The 18,997-nt window shown below is 35.3% G+C and overlaps 2 protein-coding genes across 2 annotated transcripts; both read left to right on the top strand.

Annotated features, from left to right (window-relative positions):
• Positions 1 to 588: 588 nt before the first annotated feature.
• On the top strand, positions 589 to 5,080 carry LOC109038924 (mitochondrial inner membrane protease ATP23 homolog). The gene is made up of 5 exons (XM_019054196.2): positions 589 to 962; positions 2,316 to 2,361; positions 2,899 to 2,980; positions 3,505 to 3,729; positions 4,786 to 5,080. The coding sequence occupies exons 1-5, from the start codon at positions 755 to 757 to the stop codon at positions 4,978 to 4,980; spliced, it is 756 nt and encodes a 251-aa protein (XP_018909741.2). The 5' UTR covers positions 589 to 754; the 3' UTR covers positions 4,981 to 5,080.
• A 1,662-nt stretch (positions 5,081 to 6,742) lies between these two features.
• Positions 6,743 to 18,207, top strand: LOC109038842 (SPRY domain-containing SOCS box protein 3). The gene is made up of 6 exons (XM_019054059.2): positions 6,743 to 7,068; positions 8,669 to 8,859; positions 9,927 to 10,029; positions 12,091 to 12,216; positions 12,943 to 13,164; positions 13,832 to 18,207. Exons 1-6 carry the CDS (start codon positions 6,921 to 6,923, stop codon positions 14,080 to 14,082), a joined length of 1,041 nt encoding a protein of 346 aa, XP_018909604.1. The 5' UTR covers positions 6,743 to 6,920; the 3' UTR covers positions 14,083 to 18,207.
• The last annotated feature ends 790 nt before the right edge of the window (positions 18,208 to 18,997 follow it).

The raw sequence follows: 18,997 nt of genomic DNA, 5'->3' as shown, positions 1-18,997 counted from the left end.
CCATCCATATAGGTCAGTCATTCCCGAAACCCAAATGAGAATCTTCTGCGCATGACGTCAGCATTACTGCCGCGAAAACCAGAAATGTCGGAAACAATGCTTTTCTTATGGGAGAGAACAAATTTTTCATAATGAATCATTAAATTTCTTACTTTTAAATTCTTTGAAGCTTTCTGAGTGTCGAAAGGAACGTTTAGAAATTAGCGTCAAGGGTTTCAATTCAGCTGAATTTGCGTTTTTATATTTTTAAATGATTTTTGAAGTCAGCGATGTAACAAGCCATCTAGTGGTATAGATTCGCGTGTAAAAATGGCTGATGCAGAGTAAACTGTAAAAATGAAAGAACACAAATTCGGCAAAATCGAAACCCTGAATGCTAATGTCTAAACGTTCTTTTCGACACACAGAAAGTTTCAAAGGATTTAAAAGTAAGAAATTTAAATGATTCATTAAGAAAAATTTGCTCTCTCCCATAAGAAAAGCATTGTTTCCGACTTTTCTGGTTTTCGCGGCAGTAATGCTGACGTCACGAGCCAATGGAAAGGGGCTTACCCCGAGCGGGGAAATCTGCGCAATGACTGACCTGGATGGATCTTGGTTTCAGTCCGGTCCGGTTTGCAATTTGCATGCTGTGATTATAATAAGCATGTACATGCATTATAGTACCCTTTAATAATTATTGTGCGTCTTTAATCGTTTGTCTTTATTCGTAGTTTTAGTTCTCGGTGTATATAAATTCGTTTAAATTGACAAGATGAGCGGCGAGAAAGGAGACGCACAAAAATCATCGAACCAAACTGAATTCATCGACGATGTAATGTTGAAAGACTACGGTTATGATCTATACCCTGAGAGGAAATCTGCATGGCAAAGAACCTTTGCTGGATTGAAAGTGGATCCTGCAAGAGATAACCGTAACAAAATTGCTTGTGAACAAAGAGTTTATAGACTTATATTGAATAGTAAGTTCTTTAGTTTGTGTTTTTGCAATAGGAACTCTTGCATCATCTTGACATTTGCAACTTAAGGTGATTTGTCAAGCTCTCTGACGCAGTCGAACTGCAGCCTGATTGTTGAAATTTTGTATTTGTCGGGTAGATTTAGATGACATTAATTAAAAGGCGAAGTGTGATTGGTTGGCTATGTCTTATCGCTGCCTTATTCTGCCTTTGCCAGGTGGAATGGATGACATACTGTCGGAAACTTAAGAAGTGCCGTTGACTTTTCGTGAGTTCTACCCGACTTAGGCATGACAAAGCAGTGATAAGACATAGCTGACCAATCGCGCTCTGCCTTTTAACCTTTGTCATCCATGTGTACCCGACAAACACAAACTTTCAACAAACGCACAGGCTGCTGGCATGCAAGGTATCGCGTTGCTTAGGTCTAAAATCTCTGCAGATTTTGAATTTTTTTTAAAAAAAAGTCCTCAGCACTTGCGCAGGAGCCTAAGGAATCATCTTCAACCAAAAGATTTGCAAAATTTAGGGAAAGGAATGAAGGTTCCTGTTTGGAAGGAAACTTTGCATACGATTCAGGAATCAATAACTATATCAAATGCGAAATTATTTTCCGAACAGGATTCTGCTTTCATTTCCCTGAATTTTGCAAAATTTTTGGTTTTAGATGTTTCTTCAGGCTCATACCTAGGGGTCATCATCCATATTTTGGCTGAAAATTTTAAGTAAAAATAATGGACTATCCATTTTCTGATTGGTACTTAACATGTTTTGAAGCTGAAGCAAAGGTAAACACGTCCATAAGCAAAGCATTTAAAGGATTTTAGTGGTAAATTTCTCGAAAACTTACCAACATAACCTCGTGGAAACTTTGAAAATCTGTAGATTAGAGCACCGAAATGCTGATTAAATTAATAAAACTTTTCAAAACTGGTTAGAATTCTAGAATAAGCAGACTAAGAGCAACAGCATTGCTCATTCAAACACACATAATTTTATACGAGCGGATAGTCCATTTTTGGCAATGCAAGTATCCGCTTTCATTCTAGTTTACCCCCTTGGTAAGGTTTAAAATTTGTGTGCATTTTTCATCCTACAATGTCTCTAAAATAAATATATCTCCAAGCAGTGTTGCTAATAACTCAAATTTGATTTTTTTGGCTCCCAAGTTTTTTTCCTTGTGAACAGTCACATATGCGTATCAAATAACTTACGTAGTGCTCGGATTTTATTTTGAATCATCAGAACAGACAAGAGTAGTATGTACCTAATATATTTGAGGGCAAGATAACATTGCTATAAAAATACTGATAGTTCTCAACTGATGTTTTTTAACCCTATATTTTATTTTTCCAGGTCCCATTATAAAACTAATGATGGGTGCCTTAAATTCATCCGGCTGGTAAATATTTAAATCTCACTACTTACATATCAAGCATTTATCACTAACTTTTATTGCAGAAACTCTAAGAACATGAATTTCTGTTCATGAATTTGTCCTGCCCCAAGAAAAATTAATTGCTTACTCCACCAATTTAGAGGAACAGAACCAACCCACCATGAACACCTACCAAAAAAATGGAGATTTTTCTTTTTTAAAGTGAAAGAAAAACTACTGAATAATTAAGCATTGCATTATAATTAAATTATTGATCAGAACTTGCTTATTTTTCTTCAGATGAGGGTTTTTCCATCCTGTCTTTGTTCGCAGGAACAAAATGCATTTTCGACAACTACTGTCCCCAAGCCCTGTCAATCTCAAGATTGGCCGAGAGAGTCATGAGGTTAAATGAGAATTTGTATTCCCATTTTCAGCATTTGATATTTATCGGAGAGCTCAGTTATACCCCATAAACTGAAGATGTTTGAAGAAGTACAGTTTGTGCATCTCAAATTTCAAATCTGTGTCTAATTTATTCAATCTTTGTTGATTTTCCAGTCCTTTTGACTTCAGACGACACATATCCTGTGAATTATGCGATATACGAGTTCATGGCGGGTATGATTTTAATATGAACCAGGTAAATGTTTTTAACGTTCTTCTTGAATTTTTGTCCCTTGAATTTTCCAGATTGACTTAAAGTGAAAGTTATTTCATCTGCTAAGGAGGTACAAACCCAGACTTGTTTTCATGTTGATTCTTTTTCAACTTTCAACTTTTCATGTTGATTTTGTCACAAAAAGAGTGCAGTCCATGACTCTGACACGTTGGAATTTTTATAAGAATTAATATTGTTACTGTCAGAGACGATTTGACTGGATTTTGGCTATTTCATCAAGTTCCATCTTGAATGGTTTCGAAGGTCTGGTGAGCAGCGCCAAGAAAGAAGTCCGTTGCTAGCTTAGTTTTCTGGCTTAGATTTGAAATACAGGACCAGTCCGCGACTTTTTGGACAGATACACCTAAAGGGATAGGAGGTAGGGAGTATCCACAAAATGTCAGTTTCCAACTTCTAAATCTTCAAATCTTACTTAAATTAACATTTTTATAAAAAAAAATTGTACATGCTGTAGCAGACATTGTATCTATATGCTTTTTTTTCAGGTTGTAATATGTCACAACACAGCAAATTCAGAAGGATATATCAATGGTATTCTAGCACATGAAATGATTCACATGTATGATGCGTGTAATCACAAACTTGACTTCAAAAATTTGGATCATGTAGCCTGCACTGAAATAAGAGCTGCTAATATGACCCACTGCTCATGGCTCAGCGGTTTTGTGAGAAATGACTTTTCTCCCTTTAAGTTACGAAAGTCACACCAGGTAAATGAAATGTCTTTTCGCTCTTCGGGGTAACCAAACGAAAGTCACACCAAGTAAACTAACTCTCTTTAAACATTCAAAACAAACCGGCAGATACAATCCAGAGAGACTAAAATGTACCGGCTCATGCATTCAATGCTCTACAATTATCTTTTGAAAGTGTGACAGGTCACTGGAAAAGCATTCCTAGTCTAGGGAGGCAAAATTTTTGGTAGAGCAAATTTTGTTAAATGGATCAAAGAATCAAATCTTTAGATCTCAATGAACTTTTCTAGAACCTTCTAGTCTTTCAAGAGTCCTAAAAATTAGACATGAGGAGTTAAGTTTATTTTGTGCTAATAGAGGGTGTAAATTTGCATCTTACTCCGGCAATTTTTTGACTGGCTCATGCCAGATTAGAATTTTGGATGGGTTTTTCTCCAACTTATCATCTCGGGCATCTCCCTAGCATTCAGTGTTATGTTTGTGCAAGAAGTTGGAATATGGTCAATAGGTACCTTTTAAAAAAGGGCTATTCATAGCTTTAATGGCCAGACACAAACTTTCGTTTCTGCAGCTATAAACGCTTCTATGGCTATGACTCCATTTATTTTTGAGGAGCTCAAGAAGCACATTTCTTCCTATGGCTGTAAATGCAGTAGGTATTTTTAGCCTTCTTGGAAATTCCAAAGAGATTAGAAACATGCATTAACTATCCATTTAAAATCATCCTCAATGGCGTTATTATTGGTACTGTTGTGTTTCTTGCTAAATTGTAGGTATTCCCAGATGGTTAAATGAAAAATTGATGCTTCAGCTTCATGCAACAACTCCATTAAATGCCGAAACTTAAAATTTACAAGTAATTCCCACTAATTTTTAGGACTTTGAAATAGACTATCTGACGCAAAGGGCTTTACATTCGGTGATTTTGAATAAATTGTGTGGACAGCTAATTTTTGGACTCCCTGATTGGCTGTCTCTCTATATAAGCCCCTATATAAGCCCTATTTTATTTTAAATTACCCAAGCCTCAACATGATGATTACTAACTTATTATTTTTATTTGATGTCCAGGACTGTGTGAAAAAGAAAGCGTTTCTTTCGATGATGGCTGCAAGGAATTGCTCACAGGAAGATGGCCTTGCGGCCATAGACAGAGTTTTTGATCGCTGTTACAATGATTTGGAGCCCATTGGTAGGCGACCGAGAGGCAGCAAAGTTGACATTGAACTAGCATGCGAAGAAGCAATGAACCTTGGTTACTTATAGGTAGTGTTTCAATTATGAAGGTATGATTGTTGTTTTTCTATGAGTTGTTTTTATGTTTAACTTGTAATCTAGTAATAAATTTACATTTTGGTAGATGAAACATCTTTTTTAAATTTTTTTTCTCTCCTCAACAAAACAATAGCCTTCAAAATTAGTCATCCTGAATCAATGGTAGTAGGTAGGCCAAGCTACAGTGAACCTTATCTAAATTGAACGCTCCTGAAGTAGAATTTTCCTCTAAGTCAAACTTTTTTAAGGTCCCATAGAATTTTGCGTAAGAACTAAAAGCCCTCTAGGTGGAATTTCTCTCTAAGTGGGACTAACAATCTGGTCCCTCTGCGATTTGACTTAGAAGAAGTTAACCAAAGTATTGAATCCATCTACTGGTGAACTGGTTCATAAATTTTTTTACGTAAAGAAAGAGGAGGAGAGTGCATCATTGTTGGGGAGAAGATATGGGTAGCTCGTCTTTTTACCGAATATGAATGGTTTAAATAAAAAAATGTGAAGATCCATTACTATATTTAAAAATCCCCAACTAAGTACTTTTCATTTTCAAAAAATAACTGACCATTTGTATCCAAGTACCCTTATTTTCCATTAATATTTTGCAATGAGTGAAAAGCTTTGCAGAGATATTGTCAAGAATAACTGTTTATCAATTATCTTTTAGGAAAATAAAAGCTAATGTTTACAATGATACAATCTGATGGACATGTGTATTTTTCAATTCTAGCCATTGACATGAAGGCCAATTATCAATGTTTCAGAGCTTCATAGTACCTAATTGTAAATTCACCATTCCTTTCCATTTTCTTGAGTTTATAAAGCCCCAACTGTTTGTTGGTGAATGTACAATGTATACTTATGAAATGGAATACAAATTCAGTGATTTTCAAATCATATCTAATTTCTTGGCAAAAAAGATGTCACTAACATAAGAAATTATGATTCGTTCACAAGAACAACAACTTATCTGTTCTCGTAAGATCATGCCTCAAACCGCACATTACCAATGAAATCATTGGTAATGGAAAACCCTGGTTTGGTTTGGGAAACCCTTTTTGGTATACTCAAAGCGTTTTAGCGCTGCCTCTGATCAGGTTGGTCGGGTTCAATTCCTATTTTCCTACACTCTATTTAATTGCTACCATGGCACTACTAGACTTAAAATTTTAGGTAATTTGAAACTGAAGTCAAAATGGACTGTATTTGTCGCATCAATAAGGAGGAGGAAGGCGAGGGAGCTTCATCATGGGCGTTTTGTGAAGAGGAAATAAGTATGTGTAGCATCTTACATTTCATCAATATCAGATCATTTTTGCTTATTTTCAGGGCATTTCCCTGCTCTGTGAGCCACATAACAAAATAAATTAACCCTTGAAGTATTTACCGAAAGCTAATGGGCCCCTTTCCAATTTGGAATTCACTCGGAAAGAAACAGCGCAGAGAAATTTCTAGAAAAATAAATTTTGAACGGGGCCGTCATTCGCGGCTGGTACAGGGTAGAACCACGTCTGAAACTATTCGAAATTACACCAAAGAGCTTGACGTCGAAGCTGTTCAATGCAAACTTACTCCGGCTGATCCACGCAGAAATAGTGAAATTACATGCTTGTGTGTATAACTGTCCAATTTTTGAAAAATTTGCTTCATAATTTTTTGACCATACCCGGCAAACCTGAGAATCCTTCTTCGTGGTGCTTACCGCCTGTACACAGTGATAATTTTCTTTTGTTGGCAATGCGGAGGGCAGATTGTTATTGTTTTGACGGATTTGATCAGTCGCCATAGCTTTTGCTGACGAAGTGACGAAGTTGTGTCTAATTCCAAAAAGTTGTGAAGAATTATTCTCCATACGTTTATTTCTGCCCTCCTTTTCAACTGATTTATAAGATCTTAAACCGTTCTAAGGACTTGTGGCATTTCCAGTTGTGAAAATGGATGACGGTGATGGTGAGAGACAGCTTCAATTCTACACAGCAGCAAGGAAGTTTGAGAATCTTACATTTTCATTTTGCGACTGCTGGCCGAACGCAGACGAGCATTTCATACGATGCTCCTGTGGAGAAGATTCAAAAGATATAGGTAACTATCCAGCCTTAGTTTTCTCTCAGCAGTTCTGGATACAATACTTTAGATTGGTGCAGATCAATGAATAGGCTTAGCACTTGGAACACCGTGAACTACTAACACAATTCTAGGGTTTCTCGGAGTAATGATCATCATTTTCTGTCTCTTTTCAATCTGCAAATGTTGAGTATCGTCCTATGTTTCAAGGATTCCAAGTCACACTCCTCTCATGTTCTTTCCGCTTCAGGCAGGAGTTGGTTGGCTCTGGATCCATACTTGTTCCCTAGGTGCATAGCACTGGATGCTGTGCATAAATTATGTAATAATTTAACAGCCGCCAAGGGTTACTCGAGTACCGAAACTTTGTTAATGAGCCCTAATGTAATTTTGTCAAGACCTTAATTACATTTATTGTAAATCGTTCCCGTACAAATGATGTCTATAATTATCAGTGCTGAAGGTGGAATACAGGTTTTGAGGTTAGTTTAAGAAAGCAGCTTTCTGCCAACCTGGGCTATATTTCTAAATACAACCCATTTGCGAACATTACCCATAAATTACGTATACAAATCCTCATGTGAAAAATTAATAACAACTCATGAGGGTTAATATTGACTTGAGACAGGTTGCTAATTGCCCCTGAATGCTGCCTGTCTCTTGCCAATTAGGTAGGTAACTAAATTGGTCATTTTTTTGTCAATTCGCTGTATTAAATTCCAGTCCTGCCTATCAGACTACTGCCAAGAGATTAAATCCTTTACTTATATCGTCATCTTACCAGCATCCTCCTGGATGTTGTCTAGCCCTAGATCTAAACATTGTACGTAAACCATTCTACAAACTGGAGCCATATTTCTTTGAATATCAACCCTGGAAACAGACATTTTTAAGCTATGGAAGTTGTCAATATTTTAATCTGCTCATGCCTAAACAGCTATTTCCATTTTTCCAGTTTTTTTGGTTCATTGTACTCTTCAAGGTTAGATGCAACCCTGAAGGAGATACGAATAGACTCATATTTGGCTGAAGGTAATCGTAGAGCGAACCTTTACCCTACTTCCATGGTTGCATCCAACTTTTGAAAGTACTGTAAATTGGAAAAATTGACATCAGTTATTTTTGCATGAGCAGATTCAATCTGAAATAAGTTATCGTCCTACTGACACTGCGAGACTCCAACTTGTAGCAGGAAAACAAAAATGCAACAACTGCTGCTGTGTATTTCTGTATGGATTTGCTCTTTTCTCTTGGCTATCAACTTCACCTCTAGATATGCACATAGGTGCGCTGCCGATGTAAGCTCGTCCGACTCCGTTTGGTTCTTCTGGTTGCAAACGCAACCCAACGGTCCCATTGACCTTCTGAGATAGTTAAGCGTTTGGTAGAAACGTTAGGCTTTCATACGTAAACACACAAGTCATCGAATTTTTCTAACAGAGTCCAAGGGCGCTGACCATTTGGAATCGGGTAATTCTGTTTCCAAACGGTCACAAACAATTTACTTCGACAACGCAGCTCATAAGAATCTCATGCAAAAGACCTGTGCCTCGTCATATGAGTGCTTCTATTGGTGAAAGGCTATAGAAAACAACGTTTTTTTTCGCTCATTTTGTAGATTATGAATGGAGCTGGGATGAAGCTTCATCATCTGACAGCACAGTCCTTTACAAGGAAAATCGTGAAGTTCGTTTTCATCCTGGCTACAGCTCAGGTACTGCAGCAGTGCGTGGAGATTCTACTTTCAAATTTGGTCATGTCTACTATTGGGAGATAAAGATTCTGACCACTCTTTATGGCACAGATGTGGTGAGCATTGACAATTTTTTTTCTCTTTTATTTTCTTTCTTTTATTATCTATTTATTTCGGAAATGTACATTTGAAATTTAACAAATACAGTACATCAGTCAGCACAGTAATTTCAGAGGCATAATGTCAATTTTAATTCAGCCAAATATTGTAAGTTGGATTGCAATATCACTAATAGTACCCAATTATGAGAGTGACTTATAAATAATACACAGTTCAAGTAGTAGTACCAAATACTTTTTGGACCAATTTCATTATGAGTTGCATGGTTGCCCAGGAAATCAATACACATGCAAAAGCTTGCAAGCAGAACTCTCATCGAAGTTTGCTCATTTGTTATCTTTCATTTACTCATGCAAGTATTCATCAGGTAAATATACTGGATAACGGACAACAGTCAGAAAAGCTTTTCGTCCTTAACTTCACTTGCTCTACCACCTTGCCTCCATGTCACACACTTGATTTCTATGTATTTAATTATATCATCAATTGATATAAGATCAAGTCAGTCACAAAAATAAAGCTACTTACTAACTCATAATAGGTAGCTTTGGATTAAAAGTTCAAGAGGCCCTTGAAACATGAAATTAATTTTGCAAGAAAATTTTTTAACAATGCCGAAGTCTGTTTAAGGCCTTATCCATACAAGCGCAGTTTGGTTGAATTAGTTCAACAAACTGGGGGCTCAAGGAATAAGTTAAAATAAGTTCCTTGAGAAAATTTGCCGAAAGTTCGGCGAACCGCGCTTCTGTAACAAGGCTTTATGATGGAATGTTTTAACATTCCATTGATTATTTTTCCCTCAAATGTAGACTATGGGCTCCCTAATTTGAGATTTAACGGCATCTTAGCAATGCAAAATTTGCTCATAATTTTAGAGACATGTTGCTAAATGTGTACCTTAGTAGCTTGTGTTCATGCCTAGTTTTCTAAGTTATGTTCTATTAAAAAATAATGGGAAACATTTCTTAAATTGGGTCCTTTTTTTAGTTCTCTGGTCTCAAATGCTCATTTTCTACCTTTGCTGTCAAATGTCATTTTTTAATTCTTGTTATTTTGCTTTTAGATGATTGGTGTTGGCACTCCAAAAGTAGAGCTTAATAATTCACGGTTCTCTTTCTGCAGTTTGCTTGGTGCTGATAAGGAATCCTGGGGATTCTCTTACAAAGGTCAGTAATATTTTTAAGTTCCTTTTCCTATATTTTTTAGTTTCCCTCAAAATCTTCTTTCAATTAGCTTTGTAGATAATTAATCCATTTTGAAATTGACTCTAAGTGAAAATTTCTAATTTTTCAAGAAGTATGCTTGAAACTGAAAAAACTATACTTTTTGATCCATAGGCTGGAAGGAAATTTTTTTGCAAATAATTTAAAGGTACTGAAGAGATCCCATCAGAAAAAAAGTGTAACTTTGAGCATTGAGCAATTTGAAATGTGTTTTTCAGTAAGGATGATGTTTTTCGAAAATATTTGAAGGTTTGTGTTAAATTAATGCTTTATATATCATCCTTTTGCTCATCACAAATTTATTATTTTTTACCATGACTGCTTGCACCTCTCCTCTAGGTCTCATTGATTTTTTCGTTTTTTTATTGGTTTTTTTTTTTTTTTTTTTTTTTTCCTTGTAATTTTTGCCAGAATCTCTTGTAAAAGTATTTGGAAAAAATCCAGTCAAGCTTCTACTAAATTATGTGTGTTAAAAACGTGTATTTTGTAAATATCAATTGGAACCTAGCTCAGAGAGTCCAGGGCCGGATCAAGCCACATGGGCCACGGCCCATGGCGGCAAATCTATAGCAGGGGGCGGCAAATTTTGCGATTTTTTAAAATGTAGGTATATAAAAAAAATCGAATTTATAAAAAAAATTACAAACGAGAGAAGGCGACAAAATCTCTCATTTCCTGAGAGTATAGTAATTTCTAATTTTGTGTCTTTCAGTGATACAAGAGAAAGCACCTTTAATTAGTCAAGTTAAGAGAGAAACCAAACACACAATTTGGCCTGGGAGGGCCCGACTTAGAGAGAAATGATGACGAGGACTTGAGATGAAAAGGAGAAGCCCTCGGAGCGGCAATCGGCATGTAACACATATTAGCGCCTACAAGACTGCTTGAATACTTCACGCATTGCGTCAAACACAGTGCGTTCAGCAGCGGTCATCGGCGTGAAACTCATAGCGCCTACAAAACTGTCATAGTACTTCACGCACTGCTCCAAACACGGTACGGTCTGCGCGACGGCGGAAGTTAAAATCATTAAACCACGTTTATGTTAGTTCTTTCATAATTTTTTCGTTCATTTCTTATGAATGGAAGGCTTTGTCCACGCAGAGATAGGTTTACGAAACTTAACGTTCGCGCAAAGTTAGGTGAACTTTTGCTAGTTGACAGGGCTTTCCCGAAAAGTGTGTTCAACTTGAGTAAACGCGTCTTATGCACCCCTCCTCCGATGGCATGTTCATTTTATGGTTCTTATTGATGTTTCAAAACGAATGAGGAGCAAAATACAGGCGGCCCATGGGCGGCAAGTAGATGATCCGGCCCTGAGAGAGTCAGGCCTTTTTCAAAATTAATGATTCAAACTTATCTCTCTTTAGAAAATTTCCAGCAAAAGTATATTTTCATCCTCTGATCATGACCTAGCACATCTCTGAAGATTATTTCTTGTTAAAGTCAGGTCTGGAAAGAGCCTGAAAAAGGTCATTCTTGAGTTTGTGATTCATCAGGGCAGTTGCAAGGAGTTTTTGCAGGGTTATGTTCTGATTTTTCTTTTTAAAAAATCTGAGAATAAACCCGAAAAATTTATTAAAAAAGTTCAAAAAAGCCCTTAGAAGGGGAAAAAAAGCTGATCAAAAGCCAATAGTCGAGTTGATATTATGTACAAGGCAATGCCTGAAGCTGAATTTAGCCAATCAGCAAAAGCAGTTTCTCCTGCCTAGCTACATCATCAGAGCACGCCAAAAACATTGCTTCCAGTAGGTCGCATCTTTGGCATTTTCAAAATAGATTTTCTTGGTCATTTTGGGCCAAAAAATCTTAATGAACAATTTTTAGAAGCTTAGTTCACTCCATACCTACTTTCAGAAAATAAATTTGAGAAAATATGTACTTTTAATCAAGTTTCCATAAAAGAAAAAAAAAATTTTAAGTTCAATTGAGTCGATGGATCAGGTCATTTATCAAACTCTTATGTGTGTTTGAAAATGTATTTAATTTGACTTCTTTTTACAGGCAAATCTCAACACAATGGTGTCACTGAAAAGTATGGCTCTCCATTTGACAAAGGGAGTATAATCGGTATTTATCTGAACATGTGGACAGGAAGACTTGAATTTTTCCTCAACAGAATGCCGCTTGGTAAGTTTTGTATATCCCTTTTCCTCCATCTCAATTCACCAATATAGATCCATGTGTAAACATCCGGTTTGAACTACTGCCGCTCACATCTCAATTATTCTGAAATAGGATAAGAAACTCCAAGGGCTCAGAAGTGTCAATCGATGTTACAAATGAAACATTCTAACCACAACAATGAGATAATAATGCTCACATGTGTAATTAAAGTACCTAAGATCAAAAGCCGATGAAAATCTCCTTTCCGCTGGCAAAAAATTATTATTTATTAATTTTTTTATTTTTTAAGTCTCGTGCATAGAAAATGCAATTGCAGTCATTACACAGGCTGATAATAAATATTAGCAATGACGAATGATAAACAGAGAAAAAAACAACAACTAAACATCAAATTAGCATGAAGCATATTCTTTTTGAAGCAGTTCATTAACACTGCAGAAAGCTTCATGAAGTAGGAGCTGTTTTAGCTCCAACATGAATGATGCAAAACCATTGTCCCTGAAAAGAAGTTTTATTTTTAGTGGTAGCGAATTTAGAAATTGAATAGATGCAAATTTGATATTTCTTTCGGATACCATTGGCAAATATTTCAATGTTTTCAGACGAGTAACTAATATGTCCTTTGTAAAATACTGCATTGTAAAATAATTTGCTCTTCACTATGTAGAAAAATCTTGACTACCTTTCATCCTGCTAATATTAATTACTGGGTCATTTTTTTTTTTTTAGGTGTGGCATACAAAGTACTTCAAGATCAAGAATTGTATCCAATGGTATGCTCTACAGCGGCAAAAAGTGCTGTTCGTATTATTTTGACTAGATCAAGGCCAATCTCACTCAAACTATTGAGTTTGGAAAATATCGGTCCAAGTGAAGAATTGCTGAGAGAATACCTGAAAACCATGCCTGGATTGAGAAACTATGTTCAGAATTTATGGTGGATTATCAAAGGTACGACATCATGCACTTCGCTCTAAGTTGAAATAGGCTTTTCAAAGAAGTTTCAATGATAAGGAAAAATCGTAATAACAGAGCTTGTCAATTAAACGCAATTTTCTTCAAACATATTTAATACAAAGAATTGGCTCTGGAGTTGCTCAATAATGAATATTATTGAAATGTTATGGTTCACTCGCCTTTTCTCCAGCATTAGTCTCAAAAAAATTCATTGTGTCATGTCGCTAAAATCTGCCTCCAAAATCAGTGTTTGTTTCAATATCACAAAAAATTTTATAGATTCTGAGTGTCATAAGTTCTAGCAGCATGACTCAAGAAAAGAATGTATGCAATCGAAAGTGAGCACTGAAAACTCAATGTTGAGGGTAATAATTTACCATTTTTGCTCTTGGGGCTGCAATGAGTGCAAAAAAAATAGCTGGGATGCTGAGAGAGATAGCTGCAATTGCTGAGAATGATTGCTCATAATTGGTCGATATTTTGGGCATGGTGCCCAGGGAAGGTATAACACCATGTCCAGGTACATTCAAGTCTCTTAGTTCACAAATTTGCTATTTGTTTTATTGCAAATTACCTGCTACTCCATTCTCATCCTCTGAATTTTGTATGTTATTGTCAATTTTTTCTGCAATGAATGGTTGTAATCGGTTTTCTTTTGCAGATACTGATGAGCAATCAACTTCAACATCCAAGCAAAACAACAAACATTATCAAAAATGGTGCGGGAAAAGGTGCTTCCCAAGTGATGGTCAAGAGAAGAACGTTCGAAAAATTAGAAATAAATGTTTCGTTGGAACGGCAAACCTTCCTGGAAGTAGCTCTGATCAAGCTGATAGTTGCATCTGTAGACTTAGGCGCTACAACCCGAACAGACCCCATGGCCCATGCTGGTTTTGCCATGAATATCTGTAATCTTCTTTCGTTGTTCGCCCTCTGAACTATATCTGTTGTTGAATTCATCCTTTATGAATCAGGTTTAGAAATCTAAAATTCATAAATGGTTTTGTTTGTTTGTTTTTTTTTTTTTTTTTTTATACTTATTTCGAATATCAAATGCAGTCAAAAATGGTCTTGTTTTACTGATTGGATGTCTGGTACAGCTGTTCACACAGTGGTATAGTCAAAAGTATATTTTAGGACCAAGCAATCAAGATCTTGATGCTTACATTGGGAGAACTTTCAGTTTCCAAATTTGTGTCCACGTGGTTTAATTTTATCATAAAATCAAAATCACACTTGAAAAATCCCTCTCTTCTTTTAACTACGATTTTGGCCTCAAAAATTTTTCAAAACCTTTTCTAATAGGTTATCAAAGTAAGTAATCTTACTTTAAGCATCAGTTGTCCTATTAATGATGATTCTCCCCTGCTCCCTTTTTGTCTAATTAATGCAGTAAGTAAAAGTCGCCAGCTCTTATTTGATTTTCCGTTTCGATGTCTACCAGAATTTTTTTTTTTTCATTTTTAGTATACAAGTATATTTTTGAAAACCTTAAATTAAAGCCAGAACAGTTCTAAAGTGAGGTTTCATAAAAATATCGAAGCAAATTTTGCTTATAAGTGATTTCTGCCCTAGTCTAAGGTTTTAAAAGTATCTTTTAGAATCGGATATCCAAAAATGTACTCTGAAAAGATCAAACAAAAATGAAACTGAAACAAAAAGTACATTTCAGTAAATTAGTTAAATGTCTCAGTGCTTCTGTACACTAGATAAAAATCCAATTCATTGTGAAGCCAAAGTCGTCAGTTTTTAATGTTGAATGGTCTCAAAGGAGTGAATTCATAATGCTGTACCGACTTTAAGGATGGGGGGTATGTACATAAATTGAGCCAAAATTATGCAATGCATGGAGAGCGTTGCTAAGTACCAAACGAAGCTTTGCTCTCGCTCAACTATGTGAGAGCCTTACTAACAACTTTTACTCTTGGTCAGCAAAACGGTCAGTCAGAAGAAGGAATGAATCCATTATCTTTCTCACTAGTCGAAAAAGTTATTTTCAATTAATCCAACTAACCTTTGTCAGTGAACACAACTGTAATAGTCATCATCAGTAAATGCCTCTTTTGCATTCTTATTTTATATCTTAAGAAGAAGAAGATTTGCCTCTGAGAAAATCGTAATTTTCCGTTTGCAATATCCGATAGGGGTGGTGATTTAGGAGGAAAAAATAATTCCAGCGATTGTTTTTGATTAATTTCAATAGCTCTTCGTTTTTCTCTTCCCTCTTATTTTTTTTATTTCAAGGACAAAAGATACATTTCTCAGACAACATGGATCTTGATGTCATCGCTTTTACAATTTTGACCTCCATTAGATTCCATTTGACTTGTGAGATTTTTCAAATCCAAAGATTTATTTATGTTTCAATCCCGACCAAAAAAGAAAAAAAAAGATTTTATTTTGTCTGCCGTTTATACAAAAAGTGAAGGTTCAAAATTGCCATCCCTTAAATCCTTCTCAATTCAGAACAGTCCATTTATTGTTCAGAATTAATTTTGTACTGCCAGTAAGACTTATGTGCAAATATTTTTCTTTTAGTACATGTCATAGTAGCTACTCTAGTACTATCGTACTAAAATATGCTCAGTTCGGCGGATGTTTCATGGTGTAGGCGTTTTTTTTTTCTGTACCTCATTGATTCTTCACAAGTGTCTCACTCAACTTGGAATCTTACTCAATTTATCACATTTCTGTCTCGTTTACATTTTAACAAGTCACTCATTTTTTTGAAACTTAAAAAAAATATGTTTCTCCAAAAAGTAAAACTTACTGTGGTTGTTTTCCACTGTTTTTCAACTGAGCAGCAAGAAATAGGCATATGAATACATGAAATGAACACCTGCAAGTAAGAATTTTGTACATAGGTTTTGACAGTGAAAAAGAAATCAAAACTCCAGAAAAATTCTGTTCCTGCGGATCAGTACTGTGTCAAAACTTTCGGTATTTTGAGTTTTGATGCAAATTATTTTGTCTCTTCTCTAAATGTAGAGTTATTGGTATGTTTTTTTGTTTTTCCCCTTTTTCGTTTTTCCTTTTTGCTCTTTGTGATACTTTTATCGAATAATTTTATATTTTGTCTCAATACATCAAACATGCCCATATAAAGGAGAAAGTTCGAGTCCAGGTATCTGAATAGAGTGTTTCTAATCCAAAAAACTTGACTCTTATAAACTTCAGGAGCTAGAAGTCTCATTCAAAATGGCTCTCATCTTATGATTGTTGAAAGAGTGGATTTCTTTTGCCCCTCAGTGAATATGTTTAGTTGACTTTTTTTTAACCTTCTTTTTATTATTTATTTATTTCTTCATTTAATCATTCATTCTTACAAGAGTGGAAAGATTTTTAAATTGTAAAGTTGACATGCATATTAACTGTACTTCGTTCATCTCTTTAAAAAGGAAAATCTTCATTATCTCCACAGCAGTAGAATTGTATCTCTCTCCATTGATTTTCTCAGTTTTTGCACTTTCAGTCTTGAGAGTGTTTTTTCATCTGAATCGTCTTCTTATAATTTTTAAAGTGTTCTCGAATAATTAGTCTCTTTAATAATTAATTGTATGAAACGCCTGAGTGTCCCATTTTTTATTTGTATCAAAATTCATACGAGGGTAGGAAAAACTCAGTACTTGTCACAGCACCAATAGCGGACCTTTTATTTGAATCTCTAAACTACAGATCATTATTCAGGATCCCATGAGGGAATCCCTCCCTTTGCCACAGCCTCAATACGTTTTTTACCCCTAACAAATTTTTTCAAAAATTGTAAGTTTATTTTGTAAACTTTAAATTAAAATGTTTTTAAACCTTCATACACACTTCTTTTTAAGCTTCTATCTTTGTTTTTAAACTAAGTTTTAAGTATCGGTTTTTTTATCCTCTAAATACTTTACTCTGTTTTCCTTTTAATTGTTGCTTCTTCTTTTTCGATTTCTGCCCTGCTTTTTTTCCAATTTTTCCTTCAACTCTTCTCTTTTTTGTTCCTCTTTTTTTCTTTTCTTCTTTTTTTTCTTCTTCATTTTCTGCTCCCTCCTTATCTTCATCCAATTCTTCCGCTTTTTCTTCTTCTTCTTCTTGTTCCTGTTCCTTCTTCTTTCCGTTTTCCGTATTTTCTGTCTCAGAAGTTTTTTCTTTTTCCAGTTTCTTCATCTTACTGTTCCACATGAATGTTATGACTTATGAGAAATAAAAATTGGAGGTTATTGACTTGATGAGGAAAAATTGGAAATAGGAAAAAGATGGAGCCAATCACGAAAAAAACGCGGGAAAAGAAAAATGTAAGTTGATGGCAGTTGAGTGTTGGAGGTAACCTCATTTAATGATGATTGTTGAATGAAAACAGCTGATAAAAAGACAGCAATTAGTAAAGTAAGATGCGTAGCAACAAAACTTTTCCGAAAAACAAAAAAGAAAAATCCCCAACTTCCCCTCATCCAATTTATGAGTTTTTAGGGATTTAAAAATCGGGGACAAACCCCAGAAAATAATTTATAATTTTCCCGAAGCATTGAGTACAACACCTTTGAAATGAAACAACGCCCCTCGCAATTAGTACAGAGGTTAATTCACAATTTCATTCTATTTTTCAAATTATATATTAGAATTTTACATAACTTTTCCAAAGCTATTAAATTATGATGGATAGTTCTGTTTGTTCGCAATAACATATTCCTTTGTCAAAATTGTTGGTACCGAAAATTGTTCCTTAGAGAATTCAAGCGTTTAAGAAGACTTCAAATGGTTGTAATCATCACCAGTTACATTTGTTGCACCTATCCTCACTGAACGTGACTGAATTGTAGTGGTAAACCTATGGATGACGAAGTTGTCATTCATCGGCAGATGGAAACTCTTGCCTTAACTAAACTGATTGTGAATTTCTGTGTAAATATGTGCGGTGTAAATTTACATTAAGTTCTGCTGCTTCTGGAGTCATTGTATGAGCTCATACAAATGTATTATTTATTTAGTGTGTTATTTTGTTAATGTACTAGTAAGGATGTTCAGATGATAAATAATAAAAACAAATTTCTAATTGCATAGATGATTTGGTTAGTTTTCGCCTTTTCTTGGTCATTTTAATGCAATAAAACTACACAATATAAGAAGTTTCTTACTGGAACAAGACGTTCTCGAAAAAACTACCCTCTGTTTGATTAATAGAAGAGTTAATGGTGAATAAGTCCCATATGAGAGAATACTATCATTAACATAAAATATTTTGAACATTAAAGGACCACATATTTTTTCATGACTTTTGAGAATCAATCCATTTCACAAATAAACTTCAAAAAACAAGAACAGAGTGTTTAGAATAGGGAACAGAGATTAAAAGAATAAGTATTTATTGCCGGTGAACTCCCAAACTACGTACCTTGTTTGCGGTGTTTAAAAATCTCAGCTTCTGCTCATAATTTTACAGGAGAACAGACTGACATCATTCCTTGAAGTTTTCTCAGATTATGCTTCATGCAGAGAAGAAAAACCATGGAGTTTTAACGAATTGACTTGAAGTAGTTCTCCATTGAACAAGTAAAGTCAGACAGATAGTCGGCAACATTGCAAAGCCAAATACGCTGTTTGGAAGTTTCATCATCGATATATATACAAGCTTTATTTTTGATAATTCCTCAATTCAAATAGCGCACTACATCGGTTTTGGCAGGCTCCTCGATCGAACATTGCTCATTATCATTTCCCACCCTTTATTGTTCAAAGTGTGAAAGATTTGCTACAGCTGAGCCAAAGCATCAAGATCGAGATTAGATGTCAGATACTTTCGTATCGCAGAGAATGCCACGGTAACGTTTAGTTTGCGATCTGATGTATG

This window comes from Bemisia tabaci, chromosome 1 (assembly GCF_918797505.1).
Source record: "Bemisia tabaci chromosome 1, PGI_BMITA_v3".
In the NCBI taxonomy this organism is placed as follows: domain Eukaryota; kingdom Metazoa; phylum Arthropoda; class Insecta; order Hemiptera; family Aleyrodidae; genus Bemisia; species Bemisia tabaci.
The sequence above is the reverse complement of the archived record's forward strand: the minus strand, read 5'-3'. Positions and strand labels throughout refer to the sequence as shown.